A 20,494-nucleotide genomic window follows, 5' to 3' on the forward strand; every position below is an offset into this window, starting at 1 on the left:
AATTGAGAAACAAACAAACACACAATTCCTAAATTAAAGGATCAGTTCCCAGAAATATTATATTTGATTTGTTGGCCTTATAAGAAGAAGTGGTTATGTTGGATCATTAGCCCAATAGAATGTGACCTTGCCATACAACAAGACCAGGTTCTATTCCATCCATGACTCAAGTGTGAACAGTTTTGTCATGATGTCTTATGTAGTAGGAAAATGTAAAAAAAACCATTCATTTCTAGTATTTAACAGATAAGGCCAGATTAAACTAACTACCGTATTCGACGTAATTAGCGCCCAGGGTACTCTCAAAATTCTTATTAGAATAAAATTTTGGTGAAAAGAAAACAGAGTTGAAAGATCGTAAATTTTGTGGTTCATGCTGACAGCCTGAAATGATACAAAAGAACAGTCTGTGCGTATTATACACGACAGATATATTTTTCCAGAATTTAATTGCCCATAATTAAGGGTGCATATAACACAGGAGTGCATATTATACACGAATAAATAAGTCTTGGGTACATTGATCAGTCAGAAGGGGTGCTAATTGGGATCGTTCACTTGCGAATATATTAGCAAATATCGCCATGGGCGCTTATTAGAGCAGGGCTCTTATTACGTCGAATACGGTATTAGTTTTTCATCCAATATTAAGAAATATGTTAGATGGGAGGCATTGTTTATGTTATGTTTTGCATAGACAAACTATTATTTTTTTTAATTAATTTATCATGGCAAATATCCCTTGGAGAACATGTGAGTTGTTTATATGCTGGCTGGGAAGGTTTGGGAAGTAAAATTCTTTTCGACATGATTATTCCCTGCTTTACAGGAGATTGTTTTCCTTAATTCTGCCCCTGTATGAATAGATCACTTGTATGTATGAATGGATCACTTGTATGTATGTATGAATGAATCTGTGTCCGTTTCAGACTGCCAGGCGCGGAACACTGTGGAGGCAGTTCGCAGCAAGTGTCATGGCCGCAAGCAGTGTGTGTTGGAGGCGGAGGAGTACGTCTTCGGAAACCCTTGCGAGGAAAGGGTCAATAAATATTTAAACGTAACTTATACATGTGGTGAGTAAAATTAACTATCAGGTGTATTGCAGATTCGGAGATAGGTTTGTGTGTCACTGTGTCTTGAAATTATATTTCACATAAAAGTACAAAATATTTGTGTGCCAAAAATATGCACAGTACAACAGAATACCCTAATACTGTCTATGGCTGAGGGGGACACAAAGTGGGAGGGGGATATAGGAATGGGTGCCATCCGTCCATCATTCCATCAGTACTTCCTTCAGTCATTTCGTCCGTCCGTCCGTCACTTTTGATTTCTGAAGCAGAACTCAAAAACCGTCAATATTTCTTAACCAAACTTTGCACACACATCATTTGAGTGCCGAACTGGTGCCTTTTGCCACTTAGAGATTCCTATTATTTTTAAGTTTTCTGATTTCTTGGACTTGGTGCATGCCATTACACATTTTGTTTCAAAAGCAGAACTATGATACTTGTTAACCCAACTTTGTACACATATTACTTTGGTGTTGAACTGGTGCCTTTTGTCACATCGAGATTTTTAACATTTTTCATTTTTCTGGTTTCCATGGAAACAAGTTGGACTTAGTACATTTTCTGGGTAGGCTTCTTTTCCGGACTATAACTTGTAAACTATTTCATATTTTTTCACAAAACTTTGTACGTGTACAGCCCTGGGGATGAATTGGTGTCTTTTGCCAATTAGGGCATTTTTTTACGGAAGCACCCATGGCGGGGATATGAGTATTTGATGCTTGTTATTATTTGTAAATAATTTGTTCCAGAAAAAAATCCCAGACCCCACTCACCCAGAATATTAAATGTCATGACAGATTAGCTGTAGTCATGTGAAAAAAATCAGGTGTTCTTTAACTTATTTTGAGTGACATGACAGATTAACTATAGTCATGTGAAAAAAATCAGGTGTTCTTTAAGTTCTTTTGAGTGACATAACAGTTTAACTGTAGTCATATGAAAAAATTGGGTGTTCTTTTATTTCATTTGAGTAGTATAATTTCTGCTAAGAGAGTGAGTCCCCACAATGTTACAGAATCTGGGGCATTCAAGTAGATCTCTTTGGAATTTAAACCTCATTAAACACTATTCATCTGGAATTTAAGTGAATTTGGGAGGACACTTTGTAAGAGGTAAGATAGCACAATCTGAGTACCTGAAAATACCAGAGGGTTTCTACCAAGAGATGTGCAACTGTCTTATTATATGTCTACTCCTGCTGCAGTTAAAGGGAGTAGACTAAAATCTAGTCTCTGAAATGAACATATCGTACATAAAAAAAACAGTTGTTCAGTTATCTTAATAAAAATATAATAAAAAGGAGCCCAGTGACTCTCTTCATTATCCCCCGCCGCACGAAAGCGCGAAGCGGGGGATATAGTATTCACGACCGTCCGTACGTCCGTCCGTACGTCCCACCTGTTTGTTGCCGCGATATCTCAAGAACTAAACACTGGATTGTCTTCATATTTGGAACTATGGTGTATATACAGACTCCGCAGACACCAGTCGGCTTTGGTGACCTTGATCCCATTTTCAAGGTCACAGCAGACAAATCTGCTTTTAGAGTTGGAAAACGGTGTTGCCGCGATATCTCAAGAACTAAACTCTGGATTGTCTTCATATTTGGAACTATGGTGTATATACAGACTCCGCAGACACCAGTCGGTTTTGGTGACCTTGATCCCATTTTCAAGGTCACAGCAGACAAATCTGCTTTTAGAGTTGGAAAACGGTGTTGCCGCGATATCTCAAGAACTAAACACTGGATTGTCTTCATATTTGGAACTATGGTGTATATACAGACACCGCAGACACCAGTCGGTTTTGGTGACCTTGACCCCATTTTCAAGGTCACAGCAGGCAAATCTGCTTTTGGAGTTGGAAAACGGTGTTGCCGCGATATCTCAAGAACTAAACACTGGATTGTCTTCATATTTGGAACTATAGTGTATATACAGACTCCGCAGACACCAGTCGGTTTTGGTGACCTTGATCCCATTTTCAAGGTCACAGCAGGCAAATCTGCTTTTAGAGTTGGAAAACGGTGTTGCCGCGATATATCTCAAGAACTAAACCTCTCGATTGTCTTCATATTTGGAACTATGGTGTATATACAGACACCGCAGACACCAGTCGGTTTTGGTGACCTTGACCCCATTTTCAAGGTCACAGCAGGCAAATCTGCTTTTGGAGTTAGAAAACGGTGTTGCCGCGATATCTCAAGAACTAATCGCTGGATTGTCTTCATATTTGGAACTATAGTGTATATACAGACACCGCATACACCTGTCAGATTTGGTGACCTTGACCCCATTTTCAAGGTCACAGCAGGCAAATCTGTTTTTGGAGTTGGAAAACGGTGTTGCCACAATATCTCAAGAACTAATCGCTGGATTGTCTTCATATTTGGTACTATGGTGTATATGGCGGGGGATATTTCGTCACTCTGTGACAAATACTTGTTTGATCTAGACTTGCCAAACATTATAGACTTGCATGGGCTGTATTTGATATATATTTGTATCAGGGTCTGTAAGACAGACTATTAAAGGGAGATGTGCATCTGTTTAATATGCATACCTTTCTACTGGTAATAGTGTTATCTACCCGTGAAGATCCAGGGTAAAATAGGTCTTCAGCAACCCATGCTTGCTGTAAAGACGACTATGCTTGTTGTAAGAGACGACTAACAGGATAAGGGGATCAGGCTCGCTGACTTGGTTGATGCATGTTCTCGTATCCCAATTGTGTGGATCGATGCTCATGATGTCAATCACTGGATTGTCTGGTCCAGACTTGATTATTTACAGACCGCCGTCATATAGCTGGAATATTGCTGAGTGCGGCGTTAAACAACAAAGAAACAAAAAACATAGTTAACAGTTTGAGAGATGTCATGTATAAGCATGTGATATATATGCCTTATCGCCCAGTGGGTGGAGTAGATATGGATAATTGACAGACTGGGTTCATGAGAGTTTATGATACTGAAACAAATTAGTGTTGAAACTGATCCAGGATGGGCAGTGTAGGAGATGCTGTATCGCCAGCTGCCACACTGATGTCCTTATCATCTCCCTCAGACCAGCTCTCTTCCCTCTGCAGTCAGATGGGAAGATGTTTAGTAGCAATGGCACATTTAAGTTGCACCAAACCTTTTTGTGAAGTGACATGTTGATAATATCACATCTTGAAACAACAGACACAACATGGGCATGGTCCCCGGTGCCCTGTGTGTGTATCCATGTATCTGTGTTAGAAAAGGTTGCAGGCGGTCTATGCTTGTTTACACGTTTGTTCAGAACAGGTCCCCAGTGTTCTATGCTTGTCTCCAAGTGGAGAGGAGCGGTCGGGTAGCCTAGTGGTTAAAGCGTTTGCTCGTCACGCCGAAGACCCAGGTTCGATTCCCGACATGGGTACAATATGTGAAGCCCATTTCTGTTGTCCCCCGTCGTGATATTGCTGGAAGATTGCTAAAAGCAGCGTAAAACCATACACACTCACCCAAGTGGAGATGTCAGGTCAGAACAGGTCCCTAGTGTTCTGTCTTGTCTCCAAGTGGAGATGTCAGGTCAAAACAAGTCCCTAGTGTCCTGTCTTGTCTGAAAGTGGAGATGTCAGGTCAGAACAGGTCCCCAGTGTTCTGTCTTGTCTTAAAATATGAGATGTCAGGTCAAAACAAGTCCCCAGTGTTCTGTCTTGTCTGAAAGTGGAGATGTCAGGTCAAAACAAGTCCCTAGTGTTCTGTCTTGTCTGAAAGTGGAGATGTCAGGTCAAAACAAGTCCCCAGTGTTCTATGCTTGTCTCCAAGTGGAGATGTCAGGTCAGAACAAGTCCCCAGTGTTCTATGCTTGTCTCCAAGTGGAGATGTCAGGTCAGAACAGGTCCCTAGTGTTCTATGCTTGTCTCCAAGTGGAGATGTCAGGTCAGAACAAGTCCCCAGTGTTCTGTCTTGTCTGAAAGTGGAGATGTCAGGTCAGAACAGGTCCCCAGTGTTCTGTCTTGTCTCCAAGTGGAGATGTCAGGTCAAAACAGGTCCCTAGTGTTCTATGCTTGTCTCCAAGTGGAGATGTCAGGTCAAAACAGGTCCCTAGTGTTCTATGCTTGTCTCCAAGTGGAGATGTCAGGTCAGAACAGGTCCCCAGTGTTCTGTCTTGTCTGAAAGTGGAGATGTCAGGTCAGAACAGGTCCCTAGTGTTCTATGCTTGTCTCCAAGTGGAGATGTCAGGTCAGAACAAGTCCCCAGTGTTCTGTCTTGTCTGAAAGTGGAGATGTCAGGTCAGAACAGGTCCCCAGTGTTCTATGCTTGTCTCCAAGTGGAGATGTCAGGTCAGAACAGGTCCCTAGTGTTCTATGCTTGTCTCCAAGTGGAGATGTCAGGTCAGAACAAGTCCCCAGTGTTCTATGCTGGGAATATGTTTGTAAATGGAGACGACAGGTCCAGAATCCTGATGTCCTGGGCCCACTTGCACAAAGTGATCTTAGCGCTAAGATGATCGTAACTCCCATACTTGAACATAGGCCTACAATAGTCGTAGCACTAAGATCGCTTTGTGCAACTGGGACCTGGAGCAATACCATATGCCCAGTAATAGCAACACTACAACATACTCAACACACATGGTCATGGCAAGCCCGTGTGATGCAGCCTGCCTGTTGTGGCTGACTACCCAGAACACCCACTCATTCATACACAAAAAATTGTGTCGCTTAAAATGATATCCTGTTCATAATTTAATCTACATGTGACAGTGTTCTTTACCTAGTTGGAGCAAATGGGTAGCCTAGTGGTTAAAGCGTTCCCTCATCACACAGAAGACCCGACATGGGTACAATGTGTGAAGCCCATTTCTGGTGTCCTCTGCCGTGATATTGCTGGAATATTGCTAAAAGCGGTGTAAAACCAAACTCACTCACTCACTCACTCACTCACTCACTCACTCACTCACTCACTCACTCAGTGCTCACTCTTTACGTAGTTGCTTGTGTCCTGCAGTAATCCAGTAGTTGCTTGTGTCCTGCAGTAATCCACACATGGAATGGGATCTGCTGTGTTGGAAGGAGATGAACTTTAATAGGGTGTTGTGTAACATTGAAGCTGCTTCCTGTTTTCTCAAGACACCAGCTCCCACACAACCTGACACCCTGACCAGTTCACGTGGAGGAGCTATCAAAAGTTGCTCACTCAGTGTGGGTCTTTGCGGCTTGAAGTCTGCGATTAGGACCAACTCCCGCTCTCGTATTTGCTGTAGGTGTTGACATTCAGGATGCCCTTGATAGGGTGCTAGAATTTAATCAGCTTTGCCGAGCCTGATAAATGGTTTATCGTGTGGATTTTAGTTTAATATTTCATGGATTTAAGCTAGGGGATCTTCATGTCAGTACAGCCTGCATTACATGCCAGTGAATCAATGGTGGTTTTGTAGAAGGATCTCAACATTCTACACTGCCAGCTGATCACTCCCACATGCCACCACTGACAGTTGACCACTACCACGTAGCATCAATGACAGTTGACCACTCCTACATGGCACCACTGACAGTTGACCACTCCCACATGCCATCACTGACAGTTGACCACGCCCACATGGCACCACTGACAGTTGACCACTCCCACATGGCACCACTGACAGTTGACCACTCCCACATGCCATCACTGACAGTTGACCACTCCTACATGCCATCACTGACAGTTGACCACTCCCACCTGCCATCAGTGACAGTTGACCACTCCCACATGCCATCACTGACAGTTGACCACTCCCACATAGCACCACTGACAGTTGACCACTCCCATATGCCACCACTGACAGTTGACCACTCCCATATGCCACCACTGACAGTTGACCACTCCCATATGCCACCACTGACAGTTGACCACTCCCATATGTCATCACTGACAGTTGACCACTTCCATATGCCATCACTGACAGTTGACCACTCCCATATGCCATCACTGACAGTTGACAACTTCCATATGCCACCACTGACAGTTGACCACTCCCACATGGCAACACTGACAGTTGACCACACCCACATGCCACCACTGACAGTTGACCACTCCCACATGCCACCACTGACAGTTGACCACTCCCATGTGGCACCACTGACAGTTGACCACCCCCACATGGCACCACTGACAGTTGACCACTCCCATATGCCATCACTGACAGTTGACCACTTCCATATGCCATCACTGACAGTTAACCACTCCCATATGCCATCACTGACAGTTGACCACTTCCATATGGCAACACTGACAGTTGACCACTCCCATGTGGCAACACTGACAGTTGACCACACCCACATGCCACCACTGACAGTTGACCACTCCCATATGGCAACACTGACAGTTGACCACACCCACATGCCACCACTGACAGTTAACCACTCCCATATGCCATCACTGACAGTTGACCACTCCCATATGGCAACACTGACAGTTGACCACACCCACATGCCACCACTGACAGTTAACCACTCCCATATGCCACCACTGACAGTTGACCACTCCCATATGGCAACACTGACAGTTGACCACACCCACATGCCACCACTGACAGTTAACCACTCCCATGTGGCAAAACGTACATTTATATTTTCAACAGCCTCATCCAAGTCATCAATACACACAGAAAGTAGTCCTTCTCTATACATACAAACCACCATGTCATTGATCCACACACGACAGTTTACAGTTTGTACTTATCTTAATCTGAGTAGCTGATACGGATGTTTCTGATGTGCGAGGCGCCCAACTCATCTGTTTCAAGTGTGACATGACAGCTAACCTTTACACTCCGGCACATTGTGCTCGTGATATTTCATTTTTACACTCAGTTGACTTAAATGTTAAAAGTAATATCTGAATGAATTAAACAGGGTATCCCATGACCTATTTCAACCCTAGGTGGAGCTAGGTGGAGGTGCTGTGTCACTATTAAATGTCAGGGCATATGCCAACTTGCACACAACAGATAATGTCTTTCATCAGTTTCTGGTACATGGTGAATGACGGTCAGGTCTAGCTGAGTGAGTGAGGGAATATTGACAATATGTCAGCCATTCCCCGTCTATCTACTTCTGAGGATGATATAGTGGCCGTGATCATTGTGTGGCTGTCTTCTTGGCCTTCGACATTAACAGGGACAGATTCGCTCGGGGGCATTCACTCTATGCATTCTCACAAGGACATTCATATTTAAAATTCACAAAAGACATATACACAGCATCATTGTAGCTAGACATTCACATAGAGACATTTTTGCTGGATTTTGTAACACATTCACCCCTTGACATATTTACTAAAGATATTCATGCAGTGACATTCATATTGTTCCTTTTATGCCAGACATTCATACACTGACATCATATGGTTCTGTTGATGACATCCATCTTATAATTCACACAAGACATTCACACACCGACATATAGCTCCGTTTATGACATTCACCTTATAATACACATTCATACAAGATGTTCACACAGTGACACATAGCTCTGTTTATACAATCACCTTATAATACACATTCATACAAGATGTTCACACAGTGACACATAGCTCTGTTTATACAATCACCTTATAATACACATTCATACAAGACGTTCACACAGTGACATATAGCTCCGTTTATACAATCACCTTATAATACACATTCATACAAGACGTTCACACAGTGACATATAGCTCCGTTTATACAATCACCTTTTAATACACATTCATACAAGATGTTCACACACCGACATATAGCTCCGTTTATGACATTCACCTTATAATACACATTCATACAAGATGTTCACACAGTGACATATAGTTCCGTTTATACAATCACCTTATAATACACATTCATACAAGACGTTCACACAGTGACATCATGTAGCTCTGTTTATACAATCACCTTTTAATACACATTCATACAAGACGTTCACACAGTGACGTCATATATCTCTGTTTATACAATCACCTTTTAATACACATTCATACAAGACGTTCACACAGTGACGTCATACAGCTCCGTTTATACAATCACCTTATAATACACATTCATACAAGACATTCACACAGTGACGTCATATAGCTCCGTTTATACAATCACCTTTTAATACACATTCATACAAGACGTTCACACAGTGACGTCATATATCTCTGTTTATACAATCACCTTTTAATACACATTCATACAAGACATTCACACAGTGACAGATAGCTCCGTTTATACAATCACCTTATAATACACATTCATACAAGACGTTCACACAGTGACGTCATACAGCTCCGTTTATACAATCACCTTATAATACACATTCACACAAGACGTTCACACAGTGACATATAGTTCCGTTTATACAATCACCTTATAATACACATTCATACAAGACGTTCACACAATGACAGATAGCTCTGTTTATGCAATCACCTTATAATACACATTCATACAAGACATTCACACAGTGACACATAGCTCCGTTTATACAATCACCTTATAATACACATTCATACAAGACGTTCACACAGTGACACATAGCTCCGTTTATACAATAACCTTATAATACACATTCATACAAGACATTCACACAGTGACGTCATATAGTTCCGTTTATACAATCACCTTATAATAAACATTCACACAAGACGTTCACACAGTGACGTCATATAGCTCTGTTTATGATATTTGCCTTTTAATACACATTCATACAAGACATTCACACAGTGACAATACACATTCATACAAGACATTCATCATGGCGGCACACCAGTCTCTGAACCCAGCAATTATGTAATTGTTCCTCAGCCGGCAGTGATGGCAGGTGGAGAACAATTCCTGATTGTTCTACATGGTGATATACGTATCTGCTGTAGAAAGGCCGCCGGCTATTTATGAGTGACAGGAAAACCCTCATTGGTAACCAGAAATGGTGGAGATTCCATAGACTGCGTATAGCCATATTTCCTGCCACCAGAGGAAATTATACTGCCACAGGACCGGATGTCCTTGTGTCACACATGTTATATGGTATATATAGCACTACGACCGCGTCACACACAAACAGTGGGAATATACGACAGTCGGGACATCGAACACGGGTAATCATTCAATTTCTTATCAATCTTGATTCGTTTCAATGATGCCTTGTACGAATTCAACAAACATGTATACCTTGTATATAATGGAACCAGTACATTTTGAGTGTGAAATTGGACTGATTCATGAACTGGAAGAACTGCCCATCCATGATGAAGATGATAAAGTTAGCGAGTATTATCTACGTCTTGTTAGTCTGTCAGAAGACTCAAATACCAACTTCGGTTTGTTTGTTTCGGAGCTTTTTGTCTCATGAAAGAGATCACCAACTCGAAAGAAGACATTTTTTTTTAATCTAATTACATGCTATTTCAATTAAATTTCATGATTTTGGTTCATTCTTTGATAAAAAAACCAAATTATCAATCATTGGTTTATTTTTTAATTTGAATACTTAATTAAAACAGTCCAATTTTTTGTTAAATGGTGTATGATGATATGTATGATATCGTCTGTTTATGATATTTGATAATTATTATATGCGATGGAAGCCAGTCTGGCGTGCAAATGAGCGGAGTGTTCTTGTAACATTGTTATACATGATAGTTAAGTGATTATCCCAGTAGGGAGGGCTTGAAACTGAGCCGCAATCTAAATATGTGAGTGTGACTTTATTGATTGTTGGAGTTAGAAGTGAACCAGGAGGGCTACGACAGGGTTAGCCTGCCGGTACTGAAGCTGGCATATGTTGAGTCATCTGCCCAGTGCAACTAATTGCTTTAATTAGGTCAAACTACTACAATTTGGAATTAACGAGCCTGACTGGTTCCGCTGTTTGCACCACTGGAATGGTAATGATTGTATTATCTAAATGTTGCCCGGATAAGAGACAACCACCATTTTGAGCATCTATCATGTTGACCGAGCTCGGGACTGAAAAGTGAGTTTTGGGTGTTTTATGTCATTGTGGAATTATTTCTTGTGTGTTGATGAAGTGTGTTGTTCACCAGCGGGTTTGTGTCTTGCTTGGGGGACACCAGTTGTGGGAGAAGGTCTTGTAGAAGCAGGGCACTTGTTGTATAATGACCACTTGGCGCCGTTGCATGGCGTAAAACACATGGCTTCATCTCCAGCACTCGAGAAGCAGGCTGGTGTGATTGGACGCAGCCTTGCAGTGAAGTGTTTGTGTATTATGTGTTTGTGGAGCTTGTTTAGAAGCCCTCAAGCACTTGCCAACATGTGTTGAAGATACAATAGTGGAGTGAGTGAGTTGGGTTTAACGCCACTTTCAACAGCATTTTGGTAATATCACAACATCGATTAATGTATCTCCTAAATTGATTAAGGTGTTAGATGTTTACTACGTGAAATCCATGGGTACAGGTATGGGTTCTGACAAAACTAGAATCATAATCGGGGCTGTTCTCAGATTCAAACCATGATCATCGGATTCTGGCAAGCTAAGGTATGCAACTCTGCAGAGCAATTTGTGGGACCTTAGTAGGACCTGACAGTGGAAGGCCTTATAGGGGCTCAAGGTCACTTGTCGGGTTGCTGTTGTATTTTGGAAGACGATGAAGGAACAAAGTATTCTCTGATATTAAACCAACTACAATTTTAAGGAACTCAAAGGGACCATTACAGCATATCTATACCAAATGGCCAGGACTAACAAATAAGTTTGTTATATCGGTCATTTGTATTAGGTGTGTTCATTATAACTTATAGTTTATTATAGTTTACTGTAAATTACTTTTGGAAAAAATCTGGGGGTTTTTCCACATACTGTTGGTGATATTGTTCACCAAAACATCCTGTTTCGTTTTTGGTTCTATTTTAGCCAGTGAGGTGACTAGTGTTCTGAATCACTCGTGTGACCTAATGTTTGTTGCTTAGAGTCCTCATGTCTTTTTCAAGTCTAACTAACTTATCTTTTATTTCAGTTCCTAAAAAAATATTTAAGGCAGCTCACCGGAAAGAAAGGAGGCGGCACCACAAGAAGAAGGACAGGAAGAATTCCCTGCGAAGCAGCAGCACCGAGGCCGGCGTCTTCACCAAGTACAGTGAGACATCCACGCCCACGTACAAGACATCCAGGAAGGCAGTCACAGTCAGGCCTGAGCAGGCTTCAGCAGGTACGTCCCAGTGGCATGTCAAGGTAGACATGGGTAGACTCGGGTAGAGCATCTGCAGCTTGTCTGTTACCAAGGATAACCAAACACCTTTTCTGTTACCAAGGATAACCCACCACCTTGTCTGTTACCAAGGATAACCCATTTGTCTTTTACCCAAGATAACCCACTTGTCTGTTACCCAGGATAACCCACCACCTTGTCTGTTACACAGGATAACCCACCACCTTGTCTGTTACCCAGGATAACCCACCACCTTGTCTGTTACCCAGGATAACCCACTTGTCTGTTACCAAGGATAACCCACCACCTTGTCTGTTACCCAGGAAAACCCACTTGTCCTTTACCCAGGATGACCCACTTGTCTGTTACCCAGGATGACCCACTTGTCTGTTACCCAGGATAACCCACCTCCTTGTCTGTTACCCAGGAAAACCCACCACCTTGTCTGTAACCCAGGATTACCCACTTGTCTGTTACCCAGGGTAACCCACCACCTTGTCTGTTACCCAAGTAAACCCACTTCCTTGTCTGTTACCCAGGATAACCCACTACCTTGCCTGTTACCAAGGAAAACCCACCACCTTGTCTGTAACCCAGGATAACCCACTTGTCTGTTACCCAGGATAACCCACCACCTTGTCTGTTACCCAGGATAAGCCACTTGTCTGTTACCCAGGATAACCCACCACCTTGTTTGTTACCCAGGATAACCCACCACCATGTTTGTAACCCAGGATAATCCACCACCTTGTCTGTTACCCAGGATAAGCCACTTGTCTGTTACCAAGGATAACCCACCACATTGTCTGTTACCCAGGATAACCCACCACCTTGTTTGTTACCCAGGATAACCCACCACCATGTTTGTTACCCAGGATAATCCACCACCTTGTCTGTTACCCAGGATAAGCCACTTGTCTGTTACCAAGGATAACCCACCACATTGTCTGTTACCCAGGATAACCCACCACCTTGTTTGTTACCCAGGATAACCCACCACCTTGTCTGTTACCCAGGATAACCCACTTGTCTGTTACCAAGGATAACCCTCACCTTGTTTGTTACCCAGGATAACCAACTTGTCTGTTACCCAGGATAACCCACCACCTTGTCTGTTACCCAGGATAACCCACCACCATGTCTGTTACCCAGGATAACCCACTTGTCTGTTACCCAGGATAACCCACCACCTTTTCTGTTACCCAGGATAACCCACTTGTCTGTTACCCAGGATAACCCACCACCTTGTCTGTTACCCAGGATAACCCACTTGTCTGTTACCAAGGATAACCCTCACCTTGTTTGTTATCCAGATGCTGCAGGGTCTGACAAAAAGTCAGGTGAAGGAAACCCCAGCACTGTCAACACTGACAAAAAGCCCGGTGAAGGAAACCCCAGCACTGTCAACACTGACAAGGAGACGCCCATCAAAGACAAGACTAAGCCAACTGAGACCAGTAGCAGCACCTCCAACCCCTGCGACAACTACACCACCGTCCCTGCTGGTCAACAGAGAGACAGGTCCATGGGGATTCTCATGAACTGGCTTAATGCTGTCAACTTTTTGAACAGTAGGTCATTTTATACACAAGTATACACAATCTGTACCTTCCTTAAAATAATTATACATGAACAGTTATACTCATACTGTCAGAATATTGCTTTGATCTCAAGAAGTCTGTAATTGCATGACACTGACAAAATACCCAATTCTGTCCATGTTAGTTGCTGATTAATGATTCTTGATGTGAATAGCAAATTTAGGATGTAATACAAATTCAGTAGGTTCAACATTGACCTGTACATTGATGTGATTTCAGAGAATGCTGAGAAGGTTATCCTGTATCTAGTCCTAGGAGTCTGTGTCGGGATCATCATTCTCCTTACCGTGATTCTCATCAAAATTGGACGTGATTATAAACGCAATGTGCGCGCCAAACTGGACGTTACAGAGCCCACCCATAGTCATAATGTCACCTCCAATCATCATCCTTTGGAGGCTTCGTCAATAGAACGGGCGGAATCTATAGACCGTATCGAAGTTGTACGATTTAGCCCTCGTGGCACGTTACGAAATGACACAGGAACAAGGAGTTTAAGTAACTATTATGGCTGAAATGTTCCAACATTCTAGTGCAAATGTGTGCCATGGCTGGTAACCAAAGGATTTGTGATAGTTGAGAGTTACCTCCCTTGAAACAAGGTTATCTCCCCTTGTTATGTGGTTGTGATGTGCAAGTGCAATTGTTATGGAGATATTTGTGAGAAGAAAAAGAAGATATTTTTGTGCATTTTCACAAAAATTCTTTTAGATGCAACTTACAAGTTGTGCATTATCCCCCAGCGACAGTTTTCGGGCAATAATAGTGCTGTTGAAATGTGTACATAATGAGGTCATTGTGTTGAACCCACATGTGGGTGTGAAGAACATGTGAGGGAAAACAGATGAGGATGCACCAAGATATTCATGTCTGCCAGGAGCCGTCTGTGTTAACGGGGATCGTTATGGAACTTACACATTACAATAAAAGCCCTTACAAATCATGGGCTGAAATATGAGTTATTGAACAAATTGATCTTTTTCAAGAATTCTTAAGCTGTCAGTCACTCGAAACTGAAAACTTGAAACAGGCACAGGATGTATGCTCTCATGAACCGGATGATGAAGCCAAGTGTATGAGAGTTGAAAAGGGGCAGAAGCGATTCTCACAGTTCCGTCAACTCTTATGTCAGCATTCATGCCTTAATGTTCATAAACATTATTGGCGAACCAACCCGCAACGTAAAGTGACTTTTTTAAGCCCATGTTCCTTTTTACTCATTAACAAAGCTAAGGCCAACAAGATTTTCAGCCAACAGGCAGAGGCGACATTAAAAATTGACCACTTGATATTCTATTGTGGAGGAGAGGGGGGGGGGGTAGGGGTGGCTGGGAATCTTATTGGAGAAACATTATTTTTTTCAGTTAGACAGTACTTCTTCAAGACATAAATTTTCTTTACTCTCAAAGGAGGAGTCATATATATTTTTAATTGTCTGTCCGAACATCCAATATGTTCAATAAAACAATATTGATAATGATAAACATTTTTGTAAAACGTGACGGTAAATTTTTTCCAGCAATTTTGGGACAGATTTACCCCCCCCACCAACTCCAATATCAAATGGTCAGCTGCTCTGATTAAATAAATTTCTTAGGGCATGATTGTTGTGTATGAGAGGACTTCTATAGCTGGTCCACCTGCAGCTGGTGACGTCTGCTTGGTCCACCTGCAGCTGGTGACGTCTGCTTGGTCCACCTGCAGCTGGTGACGTCTGCTTGGTCCACCTGCAGCTGGTGACGTCTGCCTTGTCCACCTGCAGCTGGTGACGTCTGCCTTGTCCACCTGCAGCTGGTGACGTCTGCTTGGTCCACCTGCAGCTGGTGACGTCTGCTTGGTCCACCTGCAGCTGGTGACGTCTGCTCTGCTCAATGGTCTGTTGTGCTACTGTCATTCATCATGTTAGTGTGGACTGACGACTTCCCCTTGTGATAACTGTTTTGTAAACATTTTGATAACATTTATAAATTTTAATATATGATATATTCCAACATTGATCTGAACATTTCCTGTAACAATAGGGCATACTCTGATGCTCAACCTCAGCAACCATTTGTATTCCAGTGTCACAGACAGTTACCGTATTCGACGTAATAAGCGCCCTGGGAGCTCTCAAAATAAGAAATAGGGGGCTCTTATTAGAATATTATTTTGAGTTGAAAGATCGTAAATTTCGTGGTTTATGCTGACAGCCTGAAATGTTTATACACGACAGAAATATTTTCCAGGATTTAATTGCCCATAATTACGTGTGCATATAACATACGAGTGCGTATTATACACGAATAAATAAGTCTTGTGTACAGTTGGAAGGGGTGCTAATTGAGATTGTTCACTAGCCAGTATATTAGCAAATATCACCGTGGGCGCTTATTAGAGAAGGGCGCTTATTACGTCGAATACAGTATTTAAGCAGCAATATATTTCGGACAAACTCCAACCATGAAACTATGTTTCGCCATTTTATAAAATATGCAACTTTGCTTCGACACAGGTTCACGATATTGGTAGTTAAACAGGTATTTCATGGAAAGGTCAATAAAATCACATCAAAATGTGAGGGAAAGTTGAGAAACTTTGGCGGTATTGAATAATTGTGGTGTTATTATCAAGACTTGAACATATTTGTATTTACAATGAGAATTACTTGACTGGCTGCAAGGACATTGTGTCAGCAGTCCGCCTCATCTCTTATTGGCCATTCGTTGGTCACATGTATTACACCTGTGTGTAGCTTTACCTCAACTTGACAAAAGCATGTGCTGGTCACATCAGAGTTCTCTCCCTTAGACTGTTAATATTAGTCTCTATATATCTGCATATTGAATATTCACTTCAAAGATCTGTAGTATTGCATAATATATTTACAAATTAAATATCTGCACTGTCTATTCACAATGTCTATTTCTTTATATTTTTTTCAATTTCGTTCTCATTGTCTGGAGGTTGATTTGTCTGTACCCAAGGTTGAATGTCAACCATATTTTCTGAGTACATTTTGATATGGAAGTGTTTCAGCATTCCGATGTTGTGTGTGTGCACTCATTGTCTTCAGTGATTATCATGTTTGTGAAACTCTACATCCATCTTCATCAGTTTCAATGCGACTCTTGAGCCTTCGAACCATGTTTCATAGTTCATGATTCTCAAATTATGATGGTTAGGCTAAAAAAATGAAAGAATTGGTTCTCAGGCAATGACTTTTGAAAATATAGTTCGGGAGGGCAGTAGTGTTTTTGGGGATGGTTGTTCTAACTAGTATGTAACCAAATAAACAGTTGTGTACCATCAACCTGTGAAAGGGCCTCCCTACATAAACAAGCATACCAACTCCTATTGCTGCCATGACCATAACACGAGATGTGCAGTAAAGCAGTGCACATGTAAAGGGAAGTAACTGCGTGGTTCGCATTGTTTTTAAGTATTAGGGTTTTTATTTTAAAAATAAAATGGAAATAAAAACGAAACATGCAGCAGACTTTATAATGATGCAGACAGGGCCTGAGAACCAAGACTATTATTTTTTAGCCTTAGTAATGAAACTTTGTGAAATGCTCAATCACAGATGTTTTTGTATAACCACTTTGCCAAAGTTTTATGGTATGGTAGTCTTTAAGGAAATGCTGATATTTTTGCAGTCTCAGGTTTTTCAGCATTTATATGCATGTACCCTACCATACAGTGCCTAGTATGTCCTTGCCACTGAATGGGAAAGTTGGGTCGAAACGCCATCTAATATGATTTAGCTGTGGGCGGCATTTGCTTCAGTAATCTATCACATATTTATCTCCTGTAAAACCTTTTAGCTTATCTTTATAAATGAGACAAGAAACAAAAGGAACCAAATAGGCCATTTGCTTCTCAGGCCATCACTTTTAGAAACTGGTTCACTGTAAATTGAACCCAAGTGAGATGGAATATTGCAATATGATACTTTTATTTATACCGGTAACTCGTATTTCATGTTTATTTCAGGAAATTAACCTCAAATTATCCCTGACGTCTGCCTTTTGGTATATTGAGAGAGAAATCTAGAAAAAGGAAATAAATAGAATTGGTCCTGCTAAGTCAGAAACTAAATGTTGTACTTAGATCTGTGTCACCAAGAAACAATATATTTGTCCTTATCTTTAGAGTCAGTGAAATTCCAAAGCCTTTAATCCTGATATTAATCCTACTTTAATCCTTCGTTTTTGGAGTTTAACATAGGTACAAATTATGAAATATTTTCACAATACCAGACCAGTTTTCAAATAAACAAGCTAAAACCTTTTCTACCCTAGAAGAATCTCTATGCTTATTTGGTCTCCACCGGCCACTGTGAGGAATACAATAGCAGAAAGAGGTGATAATGTTCCAATATTTCCCTGTACTTACATTACTATACTACTACAATGTGTCAAAGTTACCTCCACCTGCATGATGACAAGGGAGATAACTTGGTAATGTGTATTCATTGTGCTGATGTGTTCAATTTCTTGTACATCTTTATGATCCCAAACAAGCCCAGTGTGCACAGAGCTATGTAAGCCTGTGTTCATCAGGCAGAAACCAGTGCATCACACATGTTGGGTACATACACTAGTTTTCCCAATCATGTTGCACATTTACTTTATAACCAATCAATATATACTTTACAAAACAAAATTGCGGGAAAAGTTCTCTACAGTGGCCTCTATGAATACAAAACAAATTAAGAATGGATATCCTTCCATGAAATTGCAAATAAGATATTGCAGTAATCCACATCACTTGTATTAATCAGAATAGCCTTGGGATAATATACCCTAGACCACTGAGGATGGTGCATTCAATAGTTCCACCATAAGGAATATAGTGTGGTATGTCTGTTTCTGTTAGATTTCCATCTGCTCTCGTGCGAAGCTGTTCATTAAGTTTCTTCATCGTCTGTCACACCGTTGTTGTTGTTGTTTGAATGTGAATTCCTGTATTCCTGTTGTTTACTTTCTTCAACAACAATTCTAGTCAGATCTGCACCACATATAGAGTCGGATGTAAGCTTCCACTTTCATCAATAACAAACCACAACAAGGAAATGTTATGGAGAATAAACAAATACAATACGTTCCTACATCACCCGTGAATACATCACTCGTGTACTTGCAGTGAAGTCATGAAATGACGCCGTGTAGGACTCTCAGAAGTCTAATGAACCCAACTCCAAGCATGAATTTTGTGAAAACCCTACCAGTAGATTAGGGCTGGGACAGGTAACTCGGGTACCCGGGTCGGGTGGGTACTGAGTAGGACCCGGGTACCCACAGGACTACCCGGACCCGTGGTTAGTCATGTGATATATTGTTTAATTACAAAAATTATCTAGAACTCTATGGTTACACTACAAGTCACTAATGTTCGCATTTCTTTCTGACTACGCACCCATTCCTTCTGACTTTTCATATGGTTGAATAAAGATATAACTTAAGTCAACTTCAGTGTATGCATGACCAGATTGTTTAATGCATGTATCAAAATTCGTTTTGCAAGTGCTGTAGTAAAAAAATAATTCCCAATCGGACATTTTTTATCTCTTGAGACCTACAGTGGGTACCCGGGTAGGGTCGGGTAATAGAGGGGTTGGTACCCGGGTAGTAAATTTGGACTCGTCCCAATCCTACAGTTGAGGGTCTCAAGGCTCTGACACGTTGCACAAGAAATATTGCCATATGTGTTGCGTAATCTGAGTGTTGATTGGGCAGAGTACTCTCTGGTTTTCTCTTGATTTATTGGTTAAAATAGCGACTACACTGCAAAACGTCTATGTATTCATGGGTGAATAAACTCGTGAAGTATTGATGATAATTCTTCAGGCGTTGACCTATGTCCCTAGTCCAATGTCCCCTACAATGTCTGGGGTCGTTATTGGGTGTGAAACTGAAGACTGTCTCCGACTAATTAGGGCAATCATTAACTGTAGGATGGGATACATGAAAAATAGATGTGATGGCAGACATGTTAAAATACTGTAATCAAACTAGCACTGCCCAATATCCCAAGCCTAGACTCTGATAGCTTATATGTTGTGTCTAAATTCATGCACACTTAACTGTATGTCTAAATGTGACATTTTAACTATATAAGAATAAGTTTTAATGAAAATATTGATCAAAATCTTTAATTAGATATCATCTACCTGTCTTTAATACATGATGGTTCTTATTGCACGGCGGGGGACACTAGAAATTGGCTTCACACATTGTACTCATGCTGGGAATCGAACCCGGGTCTTCAGCCGAGCAAAGGCTTTAACAACTAGGCTACCCGACCAACCCTGTTATTGTATGAAACGAAGGTGTATGTCTAAAAGGGCTCTTGTGCATTAGGTTATGAAGTTTCACTTAAACTATCCTAATATCTGTGAATAAAGTGTTTTGATATGTGAAACTAACCTGCTGTATCTTGGCTACTAAGTAAGGGAAAGCTGTCACGGAACCCTCTATATAGTGTAACCCTGTTAATCTGGACAGAGAGTTTCCCAGTGAAATTGTCCATATTAACAAGGTTATGGGTTGATAAATTATGGTTTCTTTGTAATGTCTATAATTGTAAATAAAAGCTCCCAACACAAATTGTCCAGATTGTAAAGTTTCCAGACTAACAAGATTCCAATGTGTACAGTATGATGTGAGAATTAGTGAAACTAGTCTTGATAACAGTGT

At 41.3% G+C, this 20,494-nt stretch overlaps 1 protein-coding gene across 2 annotated transcripts in view; it reads left to right on the top strand.

The window, feature by feature from the left end:
• Positions 1-15,365, top strand: part of LOC124145246 — a 206,741-nt gene extending 191,376 nt beyond the window's left edge. For both annotated transcript variants that reach the window (XM_046514978.2, XM_046514979.2), the window contains 4 exons: positions 930-1,073; positions 12,022-12,213; positions 13,527-13,784; positions 14,034-15,365. In XM_046514978.2, coding sequence (XP_046370934.2) covers positions 930-1,073; positions 12,022-12,213; positions 13,527-13,784; positions 14,034-14,329 — 890 coding nt within the window. In that variant the 3' untranslated portion in view covers positions 14,330-15,365. The remainder of the gene's footprint in view (positions 1-929; positions 1,074-12,021; positions 12,214-13,526; positions 13,785-14,033) is intronic.
• The last annotated feature ends 5,129 nt before the right edge of the window (positions 15,366-20,494 follow it).

Source organism: Haliotis rufescens, unplaced genomic scaffold (genome assembly GCF_023055435.1).
Source record: "Haliotis rufescens isolate VD_foot unplaced genomic scaffold, xgHalRufe1.0.p SCAF_5, whole genome shotgun sequence".
Lineage (NCBI taxonomy): Eukaryota > Metazoa > Mollusca > Gastropoda > Lepetellida > Haliotidae > Haliotis > Haliotis rufescens.